The 21,231-nt window shown below is 49.5% G+C and overlaps 1 protein-coding gene across 12 annotated transcripts in view; it reads left to right on the top strand.

Annotated features, from left to right (window-relative positions):
- The window catches only part of PTPRS (protein tyrosine phosphatase receptor type S), a 150,406-nt gene that overhangs the window by 60,068 nt on the left and 69,107 nt on the right, over positions 1–21,231 (top strand). For all 12 annotated transcript variants that reach the window (XM_072029079.1, XM_027471879.3, XM_072029082.1 and 9 more), the window contains exons 3-5: positions 9,858–10,003; positions 10,956–11,097; positions 18,962–19,150. In XM_072029079.1, the coding sequence (XP_071885180.1) occupies positions 9,858–10,003; positions 10,956–11,097; positions 18,962–19,150 (477 nt within the window). The remainder of the gene's footprint in view (positions 1–9,857; positions 10,004–10,955; positions 11,098–18,961; positions 19,151–21,231) is intronic.

Raw genomic sequence — 21,231 nt, forward strand, 5'->3', positions numbered from 1 at the left:
ATCAGACAATAGGGTATTTATCTGGTGTGCCTTTCATCCCCAAATGATTGTATTAGCTAGCAAATCCTGATTGGGATCGTTCATCTGCTGCAGCGCTGCAGCCCCTTCTAAGCAGGCGATGCAAGGCTGGGGACTGAGCCGCGTGTTTACATTTTGCAGAAGTCTTTGTCATATCTCGAAACCCAGGATCAGAACTGACCTCTCTGATCACAGCCTTGGGGCTTCTTGCACTGCACTTTCTCCGAAAGACCGTGAGAGGCTGAAGCTTGTAGCAGTTTGTTTTTCCCCTCGCCGCCGATTCTGCTGTCACTTCCCAGCAGCTCAGGACCTCTGCTGGGCTATATTAAGATGGCATGCCCCCCGGGAGTTGGGATCCTTGCTCGTTAGGCTTTCTTTTCGTTCAGGCTTGTCCCACAGGTGGTGGTTTTTCATGTTCTGGCATCCCCCATAGACTCTGGTTCTGTTAGTGATTCAAGCAGAGCAGCAGAAGCTGAGTAAAGGCCAGGCCCTTTCTAGCTGCATCTTCTCTAGGAAGGGGATGAGTCGAGCTTCTCCGAGATGCCGATGCCAATGACACGGCTGGAGAAGAAGCTGTCTTAGCAACATGGCAGGGGAAGGGAGAGCTCCCTGCCTCAAGCTTCAGATTGCAAACAGCCTGGGATGGCTGTCATGATGTTGATGGACAAGGGGCACTCATTATGTTGCCAGGATAGCTCCTTGGGTTTCTTGCTCTGCTCGGGGTTGTTATGCCTTGTTATAGGGCTTGTGGACAAATATGGGATGTGATGTTGTTACAGTTGATGGAAAGCACTCGCGTGTCCCCAGGGTCCTGGCCTGCCGCGTTGCTGAGGCTGCACGTGCTCCTGTGCTTCCCGGCCCTGCAGCAGCTGATCCCAGGGCTGCCATCTTACATGACAGCATTGCTCATCTGCTTCAGCTCTTGCTGGTCTCAAGAAGCTTCTTTCTTTCTTCTTGGCATTGCAGTGTAGTGCCAGAAGGTGAATAAGAATCTGGGTAGAGATGCTACAGAGATCCATCCGCAACGCCACCTACCTGCTGTTTTGCCCTGGAACCTGCACCCCGTGCTGGGTGCAGGCAGTAAGCAGACAGAGAAGCAGTTTGCACCTGAAGCACTCTCCACCCTATTTCTCCTTCATTAAACTGAAGCATGTGTAGTATTCCTGGCTTCCACCATGTCACAGCTCTGACAGGATGGGTAGTTTCTGGTGCACGCACACCACGTGTTGTGAGGCATCAGTTTTTCTGAGTTAGGGACGGAGGGAAAAAGCAGAGGCTGCATGGCCCAGAATAGCAGCCCACTCCTTGTGGAACAGGGACAGCCTTCTGTGCTGTCCTGTCGAGCAGTTTGCACCCTGTGTATGTGTTAGGTATCATTACACTGTGCCCTGTGCGTTTGCATAAACCACAGTTGGAAGACTGTTTTCCTTGGCTGTGTCGGGGTGCCAGTCACTAGGGCTGGGACTGATCTGTGACTGCGGCAGATTCCCTTTGTGCTCGGGAGGAAGGTGGATCTTTTCCCTACATACGGATGCGTGAGAGTAGCCTGAAGAAGTCCTGCTGGAACTGGGTGACTTCATGCTAGCTGCTGTTCCCCGGCGATAAGGCACGGTCCCATCCCTTAAAACCAGCAGTTTAAATAGACCAGAAGGAAGGATTATGCTTTTCCTCCAGCAGGCAGGATAACGTGTTTTTTTCTCACCTTGGGTGTCAGAACTAGGAATAGATTTGGGTAGCCTCAGTCTCATCCTGCCTCCTCTGCTGCAGGCTTGTACCTCCTCTTCCAAAGGGTCTGGATCTGAACGCATTGCAGATAGGTGCCTGCAGGCTGTACGGATGTGCCAGGTCCCCAAAACGGCAAGTCTCAAGGCAAGAACAGCTTGGCGTGGTGCTAGCTACGAAGGGCCTGCTGCCTCGTCCTGGCTGAGGGGAAAGGTGGGAGCTGGCAGCACGGGCAGGCCTCGCAGAGGAGCAGGCGCTGGGCTTGTTGGACAGGCAGCAGAGTCATGGTGTGTAAACGAGTCCTTGATCTTCCTCACCCATTTTCAGCTTGTCTTAAATCCCATGCCGAGTCACATCCTTCGCCGTGTCCTTCCTTCTCTGTGGGCTTGCAAGAAAGGGGAGGGGGAAATCTTTCAAATGACATTCCCGTATTTCTGACAGGGGAAAAACCTGTGTACACTTGTGTGCAGCCCAGCCGTTCTGAGTCAGGTGAGGGCTTTGATAGATCAGCACCAGGGGAATAGCAAGGTGGAAGTATTTCACTTCTGAAAAAACGTCCTCAGTCTTTTTTTACCCTCCTTTCCCCAACCTTGCCAGTCCCATCTCCCTGAAGGGAGCCAAGAGCTGCTGACAGTAAGAGGAAGTCTCTGTCTGAAGCCTATAATTATCCTGTCTGCCTTCCCAGAAAAGGCCAGTTGGGGAGCGAGTGTGCTTCTGTTTCATGGACCAGCCCTGCGTTCTGCTGCCTCCCCAATTACTGCTTAATGGACTTTTTATGATGATAAGACGACTGGGTTGGGAAGAAGTTATTGACGGGGAAATGGAATATAATTCACTCCCTGTTTGTTTGTTCTGTCAGAAAACCCTCATTTTAATTTTATTTGTGAGGCACTGAGAAACAGCCCCAAGAAAAAAAATGCAGAATCTGTCAGTAAAACCTTGGATTTCAAGGGGACCAGAGTCTCTGTAGGACCTCTCCAAGGGGTGTTTTCAATCTCCTTGTGTGTCTCCATAGAGACCCTCGCCACTGCCTGCATCAGTCCTGCTCCCAGTTTGCAGCTCTCACTCCTCTCATGAAGAAAAATGTAAATTATGAAGCCATCCTTCTTTTACCCCTCTTGCAAGCTCCCCCGCTCTCTAATGCCGCTGCTTTGCAATGCGTACCCGTTCCAAACATCGCATTCTTGCTCCCCACTCTCCATCTGTCTTAAATTTGGCTGCTCTCTCCTGTTTTCATCTGCTCTGTGGCTTGCCTCCTCTATCTAATCTTCACTTCCTTGCTCTGGCTCTGAGCAACTCCCTCCTCTCCATCTTGCTCCATTCCTCTTGCATTCTCCCCATCGATCTCTCCTCTCTTTTCCCTCGCTAATGCATCTGTGACTTCGCCATAATTTCTCCCTTCCTCTCCCTCCTTAGCTCCCCAGTTCAGTGGTGTCCCAAAGCTGTTTTCTGCCCCTCCAGCCGTGTCCCCCAGGCCACCCCCAGCTTCTCACCACTCCTGCCTCTATCCCTCAACCACAGGGAACGCATCTGCTGCCTGCAAGCAGACCACAGCAGCACACGTGTGTCAAACCCTTATCTAAACCAGCAAACAGCCACCCGGTGCTGAGCCCTCCCCAGGTTGTACATTGCCTGAGAGGTTTTTAAAAGGGGAGATGAAAGCACTACCGCCCAGCGCTGGAGTTGGGGGAGTACCTTGTCCTCCTCCAATTGTGAGCCTGTCAGCAGCTGTGGAAAATGAAGATGGAGTTTCACTAGATCAGCAGAAAGTTTCAGCCCAAAAACCAAAGAGGGGGGCAGGAGGAGAGAGGGAGCTTAACCCATTGTGTGTCAGAGAGAACACCATGGGATTCTTGCATAGACTCACAGAGTGGGTTGGCTGCTCGTGAAGCTAGAAGGGTGAGAAATAGCCTGTCAAGAGAGATGTCCTCATTCAAGCTAACACGACCCGGTTGTTCGGAGATTGCAAAGCTTTTGTCTGGCTTTTACATTTTATCCTCTTCTCCCAACCATAAATGCATGTGGGAGAAGGTCTCTGAGCTCTGCCTCTGCTGATATTTCCCAGTTCTTTTGTTTTGTTTGTGTTGCAGTGTTTAGAGGCTGTAGTTGTGTGCAAGACCACCTATGGTGTTGAGTGCTGAGCAGATCCGTGCTGAGACCCTCCTTTACTCCAAATTGCTCGTAGTGTCTAGACGAAAGCAGGCAGGCAGGCAGGTGTGAGGAATGAGGATTGTCACCTCCACGCTACGGGTGGCAGACTGAGGTGCCGGGAAGGGTGAGCGCCCAAGGTCAGCCGAATTTGCGTCAGAGCAAGAGATCTGAATCCCGATTGTGGGAATCATCTAGAGCCTTGAAGAGCAGATTGGGGTTTGTTAACGCTAACAGCAAAATGACATTGACTGTAAATGGCTTAATGGCCTCCTCTTTTGCCTTTGTTCTCGAAAGACAAAGGTGCGGATGTTTGTGTGTGTAGATTATATTGTATATGCACGAAAAAGGGATGCATTTTGATCAGTTCTGTATTTTTGAGCTAGGGTAAAGGCTGACACTGCCTAACATGCCCTGAATCCGTCCTGTGGGCAAGCTCTCACAGTGGGAAGCACCTCCACAGGGAAAAGGCAGGCTCAGAACCGTGGGGCCATTTGTTGAAGGTTGACCAGGAAGGGTGGGCAAAAAGACACTGCCCTGTGGTTCAGAAAGGCTGCAATAAAATGGCCTTATTGCTTTTGCCTTAGTCTCTTTAGCAGTCTCAGGTATAGCTGAGGGCCCCCTCCATTCCCTGCAGCAGGGATAATGGCTGTTTATTCACCAGCAAAGAAAAAGCTGAAACCTGGGGCCTCGTCTGCTGGCACCATGGGTCAGCGGGACCGGTGCGTGGGCCTCTACCAGAATGCTGGTGGCGGGGATCGGGGTCACCAAAAATGGAAGCAAAACCTTTTAAAGTACGTGTTTTGTAACTGGCTTTCTTTTGTTTCCATGGATTGCTGCTGCTGTGGGCGAGGGGCCCTTTCAGCCGGACTCATGCTGCTCTGTGCTGGGGCCAGAGGAAAGAATAAGTGGTTTGTCTTTATTTGCGGTCCATTGTCGAGGTGCTTTCCTGGGGGCAGCGTGGGGGGGTTGTGAAAGGAGGCCTGATGATCACTGAGGTGAATTTTGCCATCTCAAATCAGCCCCAGGCCCCTGCTGGGAGGCTGGAGAAGAGGGGAGAGCCGGGGGGTCAGAAGGAAGCTGAGGTGTGGGGGTGCCTGTGTGCAGCCCCCTCCTCAGGGAGGGCTGCAGGGTGTGGGTTTACATGCACACTGCCCGTTCCCTTCCCAGCGCTGGGGCCAGTGACACAGTGAAGTAGTCAGGGACCATCTTCAGGCCCTGCTTTGCCTTGTTCTTATCCGCCATGGGGCTGAGGGAAGGGAGTCAGGCCTGCCCCAAGGCACAGAGGCAGGCCCGCTGCCGTGGTGTGGCGCCTCCAGGCCTCCCCTGTGGGAGCTGTGGTGGAAGGAGGTGGCAGATATGTTAGATGCGTTGTCCTTCTCCCTGCAGGAGCAGCTTTCTGCCTCAGGCTTGCCCCACAGCTGGTGGGAGCAGCTCAGGAGAGGAACAATTTAGGTCTCAGCTGGGTTCCCCATCCATTTTGTCAGTGAAGTGTAGGGGGTCTCCTCTTCCTCTGAGGCAGAGAGGTGGGAGCATGCGTGCCGCCAACTGGTGCTGTGCATAACAGGACTGAGGATTTTGCCCCAGGATCTTCATGGTATAGGGCAGGGATGTGTGTGTGTGCTTGCACAGCTCAGGCTGGAGGAGCAGGGGGCTCTTTTCAGTCAGGTCTTGTTGGTCCACCCCATAATTTCCCAAATTGCTGTGTATTCCTGAGCCAGCACCAGGAGCACTTCAGCACAGGAGGCTGGGAGGATGTTGGTGCATCGATCTGGAAGGCTGGCAAAAATGCTTTGAGAATCAATTTTTGTCTCAGAAAAGCCCAGGGAAGTCAATATTTCCCCAGCGTGACCTGCCTCTCTCTGTACCCCCATTTGAGCTGACTCTGGTCGACCTTCCCAGATCGCTGGGAAGCGGGCTAGTGCTTGCCTTGCTGCTTTTACACAGCCCTCTCTGCTGCCACTGCTTCATTGCTTTAGCCAGGCTGGTGTGACTTTTCCCTTCAGACTGTCTTCAGCCACAAACTGGGATAGTGCGGAGAAAGCTGCTCCTACCCTGTCTCATGGTCTTTGGGGCTAAACACATTCCCAGGCTCCTTGTCCCCCTCCCTGTCCACCTTGCCCACATAAGCCCACCTGCAGGAGAGGCAGCCAGGTCTGTCTGGAGACCAGTCTTATGGGAGGCAAGGAAGAAGGATCGGCGGTGCAAGTTCACAACTGCCTTTTTTTTCCTCCCCTTCAGCTGTTGGCTCAGATACGTTAGGCCCATTTGTGCCTCTCTACCAGCACTCAAACCACCTCTGGGTTTTTCATCCCTTTCTCTGATTTTGGCATCTGATGTTTCAAGCAGGCATATGGTGGCTGGCCCGTCTCCCTCACTCCTCACCCACCGCCCGCTCCTCACCATGGCAGCAGCTCCTGAGGGACATTTAGGTATAAAGGGTGAGATGTCCCCTCATTTTCCCCACTCCTACATCTTACAAACTTCCTTACTGGAAAGTTCCTCCGACTGGTTTGGTGTCTGTGTATTATTAACAGGAGGTGGTTTCTTTTTACATGACTGCATTTGAAGAACTTTTTCTGCTGCGGTGTCATATGAAAGTATGAAGGAAGGAGAGTCGAAGCAGCAACAGATTCCTCTTCTGTGAGGAAAGCTGCCTTGGTGTGCAGGGTACGTGGGCTGATGCCTTACCGTGTTCCCCTAGTGTTTGTGCCGCAGGGATGAGTCGGAGACCCCACCCTTAGCACCTCACAGCTTCTCCTCAAAGTCTGCGTAAGGCTTCACAAAATCCCAGCAGTAAATGTGCGTCATGTCCCTTCTGAACAGATGCCGGGACCGCCCGTGTTTCTCTAAGCCTGTGCTTCAGCAAGTGAAGCCGACTGGAGGTTGTCTGCATGGGGTGATGCTCATGGCAGCTGATGAGGCCATGAGCTCACCCTCATGGTGTCTGCCCTTGTGGTGTTGGCCTTGGCAGGATTTAGGAACAGAGGGGCAGGAGCAGAGCTCTCTGCAAGGTGTGACAGAGGTGGGTCAGGGGTAGTAAATGTGGGTGCTGGTCGTCTTCGGGGATGCAGTCACATAGCATGGGATGGCAGGTGGCTATATGTCTCTTCCTTACTATCCATGGCAACTAGCCAGCGTGTCTCTTGCCCTGGCTGTTGCTTTTGGGAAGTGCGTGGGCAGTCAGCAGGAATAAAAGGTTCGGTTTAACTTGATGGCTTTCCATTAAGCTGTAGAGAAGAATCACAGGTACACAGCAGCCAGCTAGTCTTTGCAGCCTCCTCTCCTGAGACCCAGACCCCAGGAAACCTCTCATAAGTAGGAAAATTCTTTTAAGTTCAAGGCTTTTCCACTCCTGTTTTGATACTCTAAAATCCAAGTTCTGCTTTGCAAGCTGAGAAAGGGGGAAAACAAAAATGTCTTGTGACCCCCAGACCTAGGTAGAACTCACTCAGTGTTTTCCAAGACTGACTTTTCTCAGCTCTCCCTAAGGGCAGTGATAAAAAAAGCTCCTGGATTGCAAGTATGTTGTCTGGAAAATGCCCGTCTCCGATTTTCATTTATTTATTTAAAACTGAGGCCCTGCAATCTTGGCAAATGAGGTGAGACACATCAGCCATTCTGAGTGTGCTGATAGTGTTTCACTTTCACACGGCACCTTGTTGCTGCTTTTGGAGCCTTCCGAAGTGATTTGCAGAGCTGGAGCAGGAATTCTAACTGCATGGTTCACTGCAAGCTGGACTTGGCACGGCAGAGCTGGAGCAATCCTACGCAGCACGTAGGAATTTGTTTCAGCTTTGTATCATCACCACCTTGCCTGCGACAGTGCTGGCTTTCTCTTTTCCAGAGGAGAGAGGGCTGCTCTGCAGTTGGTGTGGGCTGGAGTGACGAGGGGTGCATAGGTGGAGAGTGTAATGGGTGCTTTGGCAGGGGGAGGGGGAGAATCAAAGCCTGGATTTCAAAAACAATAATTTAGCTTTGATTTTCATTGATTTTCCGAGTGAGTAGCGAAATCTAAGGGACTACTTGTTCGGGATTTTTGCTTGGTTTCTTCCCTTTTGTCTCTCGTTCTCTACGAGCTAGTTTATTGCAGTCAGCTCAGCATTGCAGTGACCTCGGAAAAGCCGTGTTCACAGAGCAGGTCGGCTTACCTGTTAGCACACAGTGAGTCCACAGAGTGCCTAAAAAGGAACGCAGAGGTATGGCTCCGGTTCTTTCCCTATTTGGAGCACCTTCACTTTCGGCAAGCCCAAAATAGAAGCTTATTTGTCCTTATTTGTGCTCTAATTGTACCGCTTGCACCCGTTTAAATCTATATGCGACATTAAGGATTGTTAGGGGCTTGCGTTTTGGGAAATGAACTCGCATCAATAAAGTGCTCTTAAAAGCCCTGGCTGATTTTTGCTGTCCCTTCAGAATTGACCTCTGCAAACTCTTCAGATTTTGAATATAGGAGAACAGAGGAAGGAAGTCGGGTTTCAGGCAGAAGGAGCATTTATATTTTCGCCCGAAGCAAAGTTTTGGGTTTGCCTTTCTTGGCTGGAAGACAAATTCCCAGGTGCCAGTGCCTCCAGCGGGACTTGCTTGATAACCTTTAGCAGTAACATTGCGAAGAAGATTCTGACCTCTAAATATAGATTTGGATATTTATATATCTGATGCTTTGTACACACAGCGTTCGGTGGGACATAAACAGCTCCAGCAAATTGTATTTACCTCCAGCATGGAAACAAAGGCTTGATTGCATCACATGAGCGTGCTCGGTGCCTTTTATTTATATACTCCTGGCCACACCAGGCAGGGAAGGGGGGAATGCTGCCTTTTGTTTTTCGACCCCTAGAAGACCCTGGAGACTTCTCTTCAGCTACCATTTGCCCTCTTCTTCTGCTCTTCGGTAGGCTGTTTACATCTTGCTTTATAGACTCGGAGTGTGTACGTATAAACATACAGATTTCGCAGTCATGTGGTCTCCTTTTCTCAAGAATAACAGACGGCAACTTTATGATCTGAGTGATTTTATTTGAACACAGCTGTGGCCTTGTGATTTAAATATTTCAATAAATTTTAAACTAACTAGACGAGAGTAAACTGTGCAGGGAAACGGGTTGGAGCGTGGAAGGAAGGTTCTCCAAGGACAGAGGCAATGTGGGCTCTGCATGGACGCTCCTGGCCCCTTTGTCTTCCCATCAGAAGGCCCTTGACACCTTCCCTGGTCAGAAAGTCTCTCCCAGCATCATTCCCCTCCTTGCAGAGATGCTCTTGACTGCTGGAAATGAATGGGAGTTCATGTGGATGGAGGGAGGGAGGGGTGCTGCAAGCTCAAGTGCTGTTCCCTTGGGTCCAGGCTAGCTGAAACACAGCCCCAGGCTGTGTGTGTTTGTTCAGGGCTGCACCTTGGAGCAGCTGGGTGTAAAGAGGCTTTGCAGAGCTTTTGGATTCCTCTTTTAGCGTTGTGAATTCTTCATCTTTTTTCAGATGTCTCGTGATGAGTAAGGGGAGAAGAGGGGAAGGGGGAACTGCAGGAGCAGACTGCGGATTTGGCTGCCATGCTCTTGTCTTGACAATTGGATTATTTTGAAGTGATTTTAACTTTAATTTCTTGTGCTGTATCCTATCAGCTTGCCTGTTCGAAAGGCTGCTGTGCCTGTTTTTGGTGATGATTCTTAGCATTTACACGGTCAGCTTTCCCTGTGCGAAACAGTTTAAAAGTCCACTCTTCAGAAATAAGAGGCTTTGCAAAATCATCCCACCGGAATCTCTCTCTAGGATCAGGCCCTTAATCATTTTGTGATGTCAAATAGAGGCAAAGACTACTTGTTCCCAAAAGGTGAAGAGGTTTAATTTCATCCGAGACCATTAGAGAACAGCAGTGATAATGCTACTATTAATTGCAAACAGTGTTTATTGAGTTTGTCTGGCCTCGTGACAATGATTATGTTTCTTTTTTGTTTTGTTTTTTTTCCTTAAAGGTCCCCCTGTGTTCATTAAAAAACCCGTGGACCAAATTGGTGTGTCAGGAGGGGTGGCCTCCTTTGTATGCCAAGCAACTGGAGACCCAAAGCCACGGGTCACCTGGAACAAGAAAGGGAAGAAAGTGAACTCTCAGAGGTTTGAGGTAAGAGACGTCCATCAAATTGGTGTCTGTGCATGTGTAAAGAGAGACCGACACAAAGCAGCTCGTGCTCTCGTGGCCATTCTAAGAACCAGTAATAGAGGGAGGTTTGGAATGGGAGGAGTTTTAACAGCAGAAAGAGTGAAATGCAAGTTTTTGGCCATGTCAACAGCTGGGATTGTTCCAAAGCAAGAGAGAGCTTGGGTTACTTACGTTATTGGAGTTTTTTCTCTTGTTTTGGTGGTTGTTTTTTTTCCTTCCCCCTCCTCAGATACAATATAAAGCTGCCTCCTTCCCTCTGTAAGAAACTCCAGCTAAGCTGGTGGTACTGCATCTCTGTACATGTACCTTTCATACACATCCACGACTCATTATTTTAACCCTGGGACAGACTGGAGTAAACATTGCAGTTGCTGGCAGCCAGACCCAAGCAATTGGTATTGTTTAGATAGAAATGAGAGTGGAGGAACAAGAACTAGGAGGTCAGCCTGTGGAATTCGCTGTGGGACTCTGTCCTGCCAGGCAGCTGTGTGCTGAGAAGAGCTCTGTGGTGTCAGTTGCCCATGCAGATGGAGGAAGGAGGTGGGGATTCATTTTTATTTTGTTTTCCCTTGGTCAGTTTCCCTGTGCTTAATCACAGTTGTACTCTGAACACCCACCCCATGCACACACTCACCATGGCTCATTATTTCGGAGTATTTGGGGTGTGTGTATGAGGTTTTTTGGGTCAGTGGTCAGGGATGGAGTTTGGTACGAAGCAGTTCTCTGCCAGCTTGAGGTCAGTGGAGAGAGAAACTGCCTATGCTGGCCATGTGCAGTGAATTGCAGGACAGCTGAAGTGTGGTTTTGAGTGTCTGTGTTTGGACAAGGGCTGGTGCCTCCTTTAGAAGCAGGAATGAGCCTCCTGCTTCCAACCCAAGGATGCTTACTGCCTCTCTTTCCCTTGATCCTCCAGACAATCGAATTTGATGAAAGCGCAGGTGCTGTTTTGAGGATCCAGCCACTCCGGACTCCCCGGGATGAGAACATTTATGAGTGTGTTGCTCAGAACCCGCATGGGGAGGTTACCGTCCATGCCAAGCTCACCGTCCTCCGAGGTAAGGATCGTGCCTGCCTGCCATGTGTCAGCATCGTGGGGGAGAAGGCCCCCTTGAGCTTCTCCCTTCCTTCAGATGAGTGGGAACTGTCACAAAACACATGGCCCAAGGACAAAGTCCTTCATTTTTGGTTTGTCGGACTTGTCAGATCCGTTTGCTCTTTATAAAATTGCCGTATAAAAAACAAAGCTGGACTGCTTGCTAAAACCAGACCATTCGGGAGGTTTGACTGGAAGATGAGCTGAGGTTCCTTCCAACCTGAATTACCCCATGGTGCTATGATTTTCCCTCACCTCCAATAAAAATTTCCTCCCTGGTTTTACAAGCAGCACCAGAGATCTTTTGCTCCGTGCACTCTGAGAGCACAGTTCTCCTCTCCATTTTGTTCTTTTTTTTTCCACTTGTCCCCACTCTAGAGGATGTTTACATGGATGCCTCCTTCGTGTCATCTGTTGGAAATATGCTCTCTGAACTTGACGTGGGGGAGGGAACAATATGCTGTTGCTGTGGATGCCTCTGGATGTTTTCCGTTATTACCCTGGAGATCTGTAAAATTGCCTTGTGAAACACCAAACGAGGCTGCTTGCTCAAACTGACCCACTTTAGGAGGAAAGATGGGTGGTGATCTCCATTCAAACCACAGGGCAATGCGAGTGATCCTGGCAGAAAAGCCTGGCGGGGGGTGGTGGATAACTGGCCTTAGCTTGGGAGCGTTGGCTGTGGATGCAGCCATCAGCAGGAGGTGCTGTAGAAAACCTGCAGGCTTTTGGATGGGGACACTTGTGGTAAGAACAGGCATTTCTGCAGTGAGCACTGCTCCCAGCAGTTTGAGGTGCTCCAGGCATTGTGTGGTCCTCCTAAGACCAAGTGGTGGCTGGGACTGAATGCCAATTGCCTTTTCTTTGGCAGTTTCAGTGTTCTCGAGAGCATCTGGAGTCCTTTTGTTTGAAAAGAGAGCGAGCACATCCCGAATAGTGCAGGGCTGAATTTGTGTGCAAATCCCCAGCACACAGCAATAACTAAAGATCAGGCGTAAAGGGCACGTGGCAAAACCCTTTGTGTCCCTTGGGAGCGGGAATACCCCTTCTGCTGCCCACCTGCAGGCTCCGTGTGGTCGGGATGCTGCCTGCCTTTGCGCACGCGGGCCCGTGGTCCAGTCATGCCTGCCAGATTTGTGTAGGTGCACTTCAGTCGTTGTGCTGCTCCTCTGCCTGGCGTGGCATTTAACCTTCTGTTCACTGCCTGTGGTGGGCTGTCGCTGTCAGGAGGCTGCAGCAGCGCTCTGCGACAGGAGCGTGTCGAGCTGGGAGCCTTGTTCTTCACACTTAGTCCCCTGTGTTCTCTGGAGCTGCGATGGGTTGGGAGAGGTGCCCCCGTGATCACATGCGAAATCCCTACCCCTACAATTCCGTTGCGAGCAGTGGCAAGAGAGAAGGTGCTCCTCCAGCTCCTGCTCTCGCAACCCCTCTGGATTCTCACGTCGTTTTTCAGGCACGCTCTGCCACAAGAAAGCTGCAGCGCCTGGGAAATGCCGAGCTGAGCTCAGTGGCTGTCCTTGGGGACAGCGCTCCTCTGTACATGTCTTTTTGCAGCTCTTCCTTCCGCTACCAGCATCACACACGTGTCAGCGAGAGAGACAGATGACAGAACAGGAGCTGCGTCTCCCCGCTGCCTGCCTAATTATGCTCGTTGCTGATCCCACCAGAACATTATCACTGCGTGCTTTGCTCCTGGGCTGCGGTGCTTTCAGGAGCACTGCTGCTCTGTTTGCCTAACAGGGCCGTGTTGGGCAGCTTTGTTAGCTGGCCGTGCCCGAGCAGCTGGGGCACACGGCTCAGGATACCTGGGGGAGCAGTAAGTACCCGCAGGCTGGGCCAGCAAGTTTGTTGGAGAGCATCAAGGAGGCAGATTTTGTAGAATCTCCTCCCCTTCCCTCCTCCGCTGGAGTTATTCCATCCGTAATCTTTCCTTGGCTTTCACGTAGCACATATTTTCTCCTCTTTATGCTCCTTTTTAAGTGCTGGGAAAGTTAAAAGGGCCAAGCACAAGTCCACTAATCCCCACAATAACAATTTAGTCCGTTGGCATCTCTTCCTCTCTTTTCCCTCCCTGCTCCTGCATTCACCCACTCTCCTGTTTGTCTTTTCTCCATCTTTCCATGCAATGCCTCCTCCTCTTTTCTGTCTTCTCTCACTTTCAGAGCTAATGCTTAGCATAAAGATGGGGGCTGCTGCACAGCTTGGAGATGAATGTGAGCTGTCATTTGCAGAAGCTGCCACCTCGACATGTTTTGGAGTGTGGAAACCTGGGCTCCAGCTGTTACAAACTCCGCAGATTGGGGTTTGGTCTAATTCTGCAGCCCGTGGCTGTGCTGTTATAATCAGTTAGTGTGTGTACCTTCATGTAGTACGCCTGTATGAACAGTTACAGGATTTCCTCAATGCCAGTGCAAGCAGTCTGATGAACAGAAGAGAAAAAAAATACATTCTTCCCTCCTAGATGCAGCTGCTGAAGGGACTGGGAGTAAACCCCCCTCCGGTTATCCACAGGACTGCTCCTGGATCGGACCCTGGTAGAAGTCCACGTGCATTCACTTAAAAACAGGAAGCTGCAGGAGAGGAAAACCTTTGGGAGCTTCTGGGAAGCAGAGCTTGTGATGGACACCATTCAGCTCGCTGGCTCTTAACACCAGCTCTGCTGGCTTCGTTGTCCATCCTGTTCTGGTTCTCAAGGGATCTGAGTTTTGATAGGGCTGCGGAGACTTGCTGCGCTTCCCACAGCTGGACACAGCGCCTGCAGACCTGGTTCCTGCAGAGCCCAAAGAAGAGGAAAGAAAGTGGTTTGGGGAAGCATTTTCCAGTTATTGTTGACCCCAGCTGCTGTCGTTTTTCGTAATAACTTAGCAGAAAGGAAGCTGGTTGGCACAGGCACCCCAGCTCCCACTTGGGATTGTTTCTCTTAAGCTCCACACTCCCAGGAAAGATTTACGTAATTTACTTTTTTTATTATTATTATTGCTTCCTATGTAGAGATGTTTCCCTCCTTTCTGGTGGCCTGAGAGAGAGATTCTCATGCTGCAGAGGACTGTCCTGTGCTGCCAGCAGCTGACTGGGCTGCGAGCAAAGTGGAGCCTTGCTGCAACCCTCTGCCTGCAAAGCCTCTGCTGCTGGATTTGGAGCAGGGGCCAGGCAGGGCTTGGCTCTTTGCTTTATCGAAGCTGATAGAGTTCCACGGGGGTTACCCTTTGTGAGCTGTTAGTAAATGCGACATGAATTGTACACTGATCCCATAAAAACCAGCGCTTGGTCCAGATAAACGTAATGGAAGAAAATTCGCTGTGCCCTGATAGCTTGCTGCACACTGGCCGATCCTATCTGTTCCTGAGGATTACTGCACTCTGGAAAATTGAGGAAAACTGGCTATTAGACATGTAAGGGCTGCGGTGGTTATTACCAGTGTGTGATGCAGGCTGCTGGGGATGGATATTCAGAACTTTTTCGAGTGATTCCCTGTAGCTTTTTTATGAAGTTTTCATTTCTCTAACAGTCCTGGCCTGAAATGTTCCTCACACATTTCCTACTCAGAGAAGACATCTGGTATGGGCTTGTGTAACGTTCTAGCAAGACTCTGCTGTTTTGTTGCTTTTTGTAATTGCTGGCTTTTTATCAGCAAAAATAAACAAAAATCAGTTGGAGAGGCTCAGCAGAAAGCAGCAAGTCCCACGGGAGCACATCTTAAGGCGAAGCTGGCCTCTCTGAAATGTTACCTTGCCACTTGAAAAGCTCTTGGCAGGCTTGCTTCAAATTTGACTTGTTTTTCTGTTCTTGTAATGACCTGAAGATAAGGCCAAGTAGCGAGCAGATTAGTCCTGTACTTTATGAACAATGTCAGACCAATTTTAACTCAGATGCCTTTATAAGGAGTGTACAGGGGGGCACGCTGTAGGGAAGGCAGTGAATTACCTGCACTGCTACAGGAGCCAACATGCATATCAAAGTCTCTATAGACCAGCAAATATTTAATAACATTGTTAGGCTATTTAGCTATTTTCATAGCAAAACTCTCAATCATAATACATGGAATCAACAAATGAAGCACGCATTACATATCCTGGCATGTATTAAATTCGTCTTTAGCTGTGTAATAGCAGTTATCTAAGACACGGGGACATACATATTGATGGCAAGAACTTGCTGATGTAATTTTACAAAATGCATAATGCAGGGGTACCTGTTGGGGAGGGGGTAGCTGTAAGGAGCTCATTAACTTGAGGGAAAAACAGGAATAAGGTTTAGGAGTGCTGGATTTTGATCCCAATGCTGCTTAAAATTAATGTCGCTCCAGCTGCTTCGTCTCTGCGTTCTTGGCTCTTCCAGCTTGAAGTGAGAGCAGTCGAGTGATCAGAGACCAGCCAGTGTCCATGAGCTGCGCTTTGTATCTCCAAAGAGCACAAAATTCCTCCTCCTCTTCTCTTCAGCAACATCCTCACTGTACCTTTCTGCATTCAGCACGTAGCGCGTCTGTACATGCTCACGCCCTCATTCTCTTCTAAATTATTAAACAACTCTGCACACCCTGCGGGAAAAAGAGCAGCAGCAACACCCGCCTTATCGTTCCTCATCATCCTCATTGCCAGCGCAGCTAATTATCTAAACACAGAGGTGCCACCTTCCAGAGTGACAAACAGCTGCCAGGTACCGGTGTCTCCTTCTGCTGTAGCTGGCGACCTTTGCTTTATCTGTACGAACATGTGTGTGTCAGCACATGCGTCCTCCAGCAGGATTTATTATAAATGAGAGCTGAAGTGCTCTCCTCTTCTCTCCCTGCCTCCCTCCATCTCTCCTCCCCTACTCTTTCTCATTCTTTGTTCAGTGGCCTTGAGGTAATTTATCTGCTTTTCCTTAAGGGAGGCCCTCACGCTTCTCAGGCTAAGAGCAGGTACGAGCGAGGTGTTTTGGAGGCTCTGGCAATACGGTAAGTGCAGCACGTGAAAACATTTGCCTGCGTAAGCCAGTGTGATTTGCAGCAGCAGGCCAGATGTGCCCTCAAAGCATCTTCAGCTCGCATCTTGCTTCTTTTGTTCTAGCCAGTTGCCTGGGCTGCTTTCAGAAAGAGAATTCACAACCCGAACCGTTCCTTATTTATTTATTTGGTAACAGGTTTGGGCTAGCGTTTGGGGATTGAGGGGGAGGGTGGCAGGGCATGTGTGTGCATGTCTTGTGGGGATTGAGTTGAGACTGTAATTGCATTATTACAGGGAATCCAATTGTTAGGGGATGAAGCCAGCTTCACTTTCCTGGCAGGAAGGAAATCTGAGCCCTTGAATCAGTGCAATATGCGATGTTCGGAGATGCTTCCTCTGCTGATCTGATCCTCAAATCTGATCACGCCTCTAGTCGCAGTTGTTTTAATTAAACTCGGAGGAATTCTGCACAATGTGCTGCAAGATTAACATTTTTGTTTAATTAGAAACACTCGGTAATAACGGTTGCAGCGAGCCTCCCCCCAACACGCATGCACATACACGCACACACGTGCGCACACACGAACACACGCGCCCTGGCAGTCGGGAGGGCTGTCCTCTCTGTGGATTAATTGGCTCGTGAAATTAACGGGCGCGGGTCTGAGCCAGGTGGAGGAGCATCACCAGGGAGCAGGATAAAAGCGGTAATCAATAATGATGTCATCTGCAGCCAATGCGGCAGCAGCTCCCCGGCTCCTTAACAACACACCACCGCCTGGTTAAATAGGAGAAGGGAAGAGAAGACGTTAAAAGCCTGGCTGAAAGCTGTGCAAAGGCAAAGCAATTCCCAGGGCCCTTCCGTCCTGAGCTCACTCTGGTGGGGGCTGGGGTTTTGCAGCACGCAGGATCTGCAAGAGCAGGAGCTGGAGACTCCTGCGATGCCCGAGCACAGCCTGGTGAACCGAGATCTCAAAGCTTTGCTTCAGTCCCTTGTTAAAGACGTTTGTGTTTTTATTTTGAATGCAATACCCGGGTTTAGAGGTGTTTACAGATGCACTGAAATGACTGCCCCTTTATACAGCTGTAGGTTTGGCCATACTAGGAAATCTGCGTTTCTTCAGCAGTTATAAGACCGTACGTGTTGCTGTTTGTGGTCAGATTCCTTTGATATATGAGGAGAGGTGTGGTTAGTACATTTCACTCTCCAGTGACTCATAATAGATGCTTTATAACTCTCCAACAATGGTCCGAAGAAGGAAACAATGCCCAATTTTAAACACACAATTGAGGCATTTAGAAGCCTTTTCTCCTCCGCAGTAGCTGTGCAGTGCTAATAATGGTATTAGACAAGAATTTCGTGGCCTGGGGTATCAGGGCACCACACAAACCTCTGGCTCTGCCTTCATGCTCTTCGTAGCTTTCCAGAAGCTGAGTGAGAGGCACAGCAGTGGTGTAACACTGACCCCATACCATGTGTGTTCAGAGCTCATGTACAGCAGTACAGGGATCTGGAAATTCTGCCTTGCTGCTACAGCAAAATACACCCTCCACAGCGAGGCCACCGGGTTTCTCTTTTGTTGCACTATTTCTGGGCTCAGCCGTAGGTAGTTTGGCTCCATCACTCCTGATGTGCAGCGTGCCAGTAGCAGGAAATGAGCTCTCGTGTTCGCAGGTGGCAGGGAGGATTCCCAGCCTGAGCATCGGGACGGAGTTTCCATCCCATCCCTGCTGCCATCACGAGAGCTCCCGTTGGTTTCAGTGCAGGGCTGGTGGTGCCCTCTGCTTTTTATAAAACCCCACCTTTTTAAAGCCCAAATGCTTTCTGTGTTATTTCCCTTCTGTTGTCTCAGCTGCTTTTGGGCTGGATTTGATGCTCTGGCATCCCCAGGCTGTGATTCCTTAACGCGCCTCATTTGTAATGACAGAGAATCCCCGTAAACTCTCTGCCTGGTGCCCACATCCTCCCTCAAAGGCAGATTTGCTGTAGGAAGAAATGTCATGTTCCTGAGCCGTAGCAGCCAGCGTAGGCCAGGGCTCTTCCACGTGATGGAGGAGGTCACGCCAAAGATTATGGGGGACGCGCTGGGGTTTTGTATTAGTTATCACAAATTAGTCAACATCAGTTCGGATTGCCCTCCTCGCCCTCATTAGTGAAGGCAAAGGCAAGGCAGAGGAAGCAGGAAGCTCTCCTGAGCCTGTCTTCTAGGTGCTGGTGCCACATCCCTCTTCTTCTAGGGCAGCAGAACGCTGCTAATAAATCTGAAAATCACACCCTGTCTGCCTGCGCCTGGCTGACTGTCATCGTGTGTTCCCCCTGGTGCCTGCAGCTGGATGATATTTTCCTCTCCTCTCCCTCCTAGTTTCCACTGCGCCTCTGACATTCCTTTTCACACAGTCACTTTCGTTGTTCCTCTGGTGCAGCGTGTTTTGTACTATGGGGCTTGGAGGGGGAAGAGGAATCACTCCTCTCTGATGTGACTGCGTGTGCTGTACCCTGCAGTACGAGGATCTTTGCCATGTGTGTGCACAGCTCCTGCTGTAAAACCAATAAATGCACTCACCTGCCTGACAGAGGGACTCGGTGCGAGACCTGGAGAAGCTTTGAGGTGGCTGTAGCCATGCCCCAAAGCTTTTTTGAATAATTCATTGTAGTTAACTGTAAAATTTTCCTATGGGACATTCGGATAGTCAAACGTAATGGACAAGTGAGGAAGTTTTGCTGCATGATGTGTTTCCACGAGTCATCCATGGACCATTTGCAGTTGCCTTCTTTTAAGTTGTGTTGCTCAGGGTACTGGGCAGTGCGTCTGCCTGGTGGTTTTCTCAGGGTTTTCCACTGAATTTCAGCTGCCTTGTCCCTGCTGTGAGTGTAACCACTCTTCATTTGCTCTCTCCCACCAGAGGACCAGTTACCTCCCGGGTTCCCCAACATTGACATGGGGCCCCAGCTGAAAGTGGTGGAGCGGACGCGAACAGCCACAATGCTCTGTGCGGCCAGCGGGAACCCAGACCCCGAGATCACTTGGTTCAAAGATTTCCTGCCCGTCGACCCCAGCGCAAGCAATGGGAGAATAAAACAGCTGCGATCAGGTAAGGTCTCCGTGCAAGGCTGGAGGATCAAGACCCAGATACAGCTGTGAAGAGAATGCTCAGAGGTTTCTGAAGCAGAGGGGGGACCTGTAGACGTGGGCCCCACTGCTGTGCATTGGGGCATTAGCTTTTCTTCAGTTTTAGGACTGTTCTTACCCAGGGAGTGGTTGGAGTGTTTTTTTCCCTCCATTCCATCCTCCTGCCCTTCCCTGCTGTGTAGTTGGCATAAATCACAGCAGGGAAGCTGGTTTCTGGGCAGGAGACACTGTAACCAGTCCACTTGCCTCCTAATGATGCTGTTCGAGCTCAGGGGGGAATTGAGGATTGGGCAGGAGCTGAGTGTTTCCTCCTCAGCCCAAGACCTGGGTAAGGAAGAAAAAGAACCTCTACAGCAGACAGCACCGTAGCCTACACGTACCTGGTACAGGGTCCACAGCTAAGGCAGCCTCTTACTGTCGAAGCAGGATCCCGTTGGTGTAAATTGAGCCTGTCAAGCTGATGTTGAAGAGCAGCTCTTGCAGGATCTCTCTGGCATCGAGTCCCTGCAGCCATTGCTGGAGAGCAGTTGTGAGCATTCTCGAGTGACCCCTCGGTGCTCAGTGGCAGTGCCCATGGAGTGGATCTCCATGAACAGATGTACCCCAGCTCCGTGGCTCTTGTCAGTTCTCTGTCTTTCCCCATCTGCTTGTCCATCTGTCTCTTTTGTTTGTTTTATGTTTGTTGCTTTTTGTGTGTGTCAATGTGACATCTCTTAATATTCATCTTCCAGGAGCTGTTTGTGTACTTGTTAAATATCCTAGTTCACAGTGTGAATGTGTGTGTGCGTGCGAGGAGGGCACAGGTGTATTTATTTTTGAATGCTACTGATAAAACGCTTTCATTTCTCAACTTAAAAAAAAAGAGTATCTCTCTGAAAATATGCAAATATGAAACAAGCTGTGGCAGTTTTGCTTTTTGACAAAAACGAGCCCAAGACATAATCCTTTTCAAGTACTTCTTGGACTGACTGCTTTAACCCAGCCTAAAGAAAACGTGCCTGTGTGGTTGGACCTAGCAAGTCCTAGCATCTCTTCAACTACTCAGAACGTTCCTTTGGCCAAGCGAGATAGAGCACTTGCAAGGGTTTTTTTGATTGCTTTGTTGTTCTTCGGGGGCAAAGGAATGTCACTGTTGTAGGCAAAGGGAGAACAGAGGCTTCAGAGAAGCAGCTGGTATTGCTCTGCTCGAGTTAGACATTTTGCAAGTCAGCCAGTCGAGTGGTAGCCAAATAGTTCTGCCCAGACCTCTGCTGGCTCCAAAGAAACCCAGGAGTTCTGAGTACTGTAGTGCTGGGTCTGAACATCAGAGGACTTAACCACCCAGTCTGTCTCTAGACCTGTTTAGCAAAGAATCTATATAAAGATTTTTAGTTCTGTGGGCCACCAGTGGTAAAGGCTCCGTTTATTTCCAGTTCAGTGTAGCTTTTATACACCTGCTTCTTTATTCAGTGAAGCAAACTTACAAGCAGATACTTAAGCTGCTTTGTTAGAATTAGAATGGATTGTTGAGTCCCACAAACACAGATGAGATTGACCTCCCTGTTTTATTGTAACAACTGAGTCAAATGCAAATAAAAAAAATCACTCAGCATAAATAATGAGAGGTAAACTAGAATTATATCATGCTCTGTGACCATGATCTGAAGTGTGAGTAATGCACAGGCAGATTATTTTTAATACATTTATCATCTTGCTAGAATGCCTTTATATTCCTTAACTGGATTTGATCTGATGTTTTCCTTAAAGCCACCTGAGTGCTTCATTTTTATTCCAGTGAATTGGTTAGCCTCAGAGTGAACCCTTGACCTTTCTGATAAATCTGAATATACCTGCTGAGAATTAATCTTATTTACAGTATCTCTGAATTAGTAAACTGGTGGAAGCCTGAAGCATCCCTGTTGTCCTTTGGGGCAGAAACCTGTGGCTTCTGTGAAAGGGAACAGACTCCTGGTCACGGCAGAGGGCTGAAATTCAGGACTTCTGATTTCTCCTCCTATTTCATCTACTTTTATGGCCTTTCAAAACCTGTATGTTCTATGATGC

This window comes from Anas platyrhynchos, chromosome 29, assembly GCF_047663525.1.
Source record: "Anas platyrhynchos isolate ZD024472 breed Pekin duck chromosome 29, IASCAAS_PekinDuck_T2T, whole genome shotgun sequence".
In the NCBI taxonomy this organism is placed as follows: domain Eukaryota; kingdom Metazoa; phylum Chordata; class Aves; order Anseriformes; family Anatidae; genus Anas; species Anas platyrhynchos.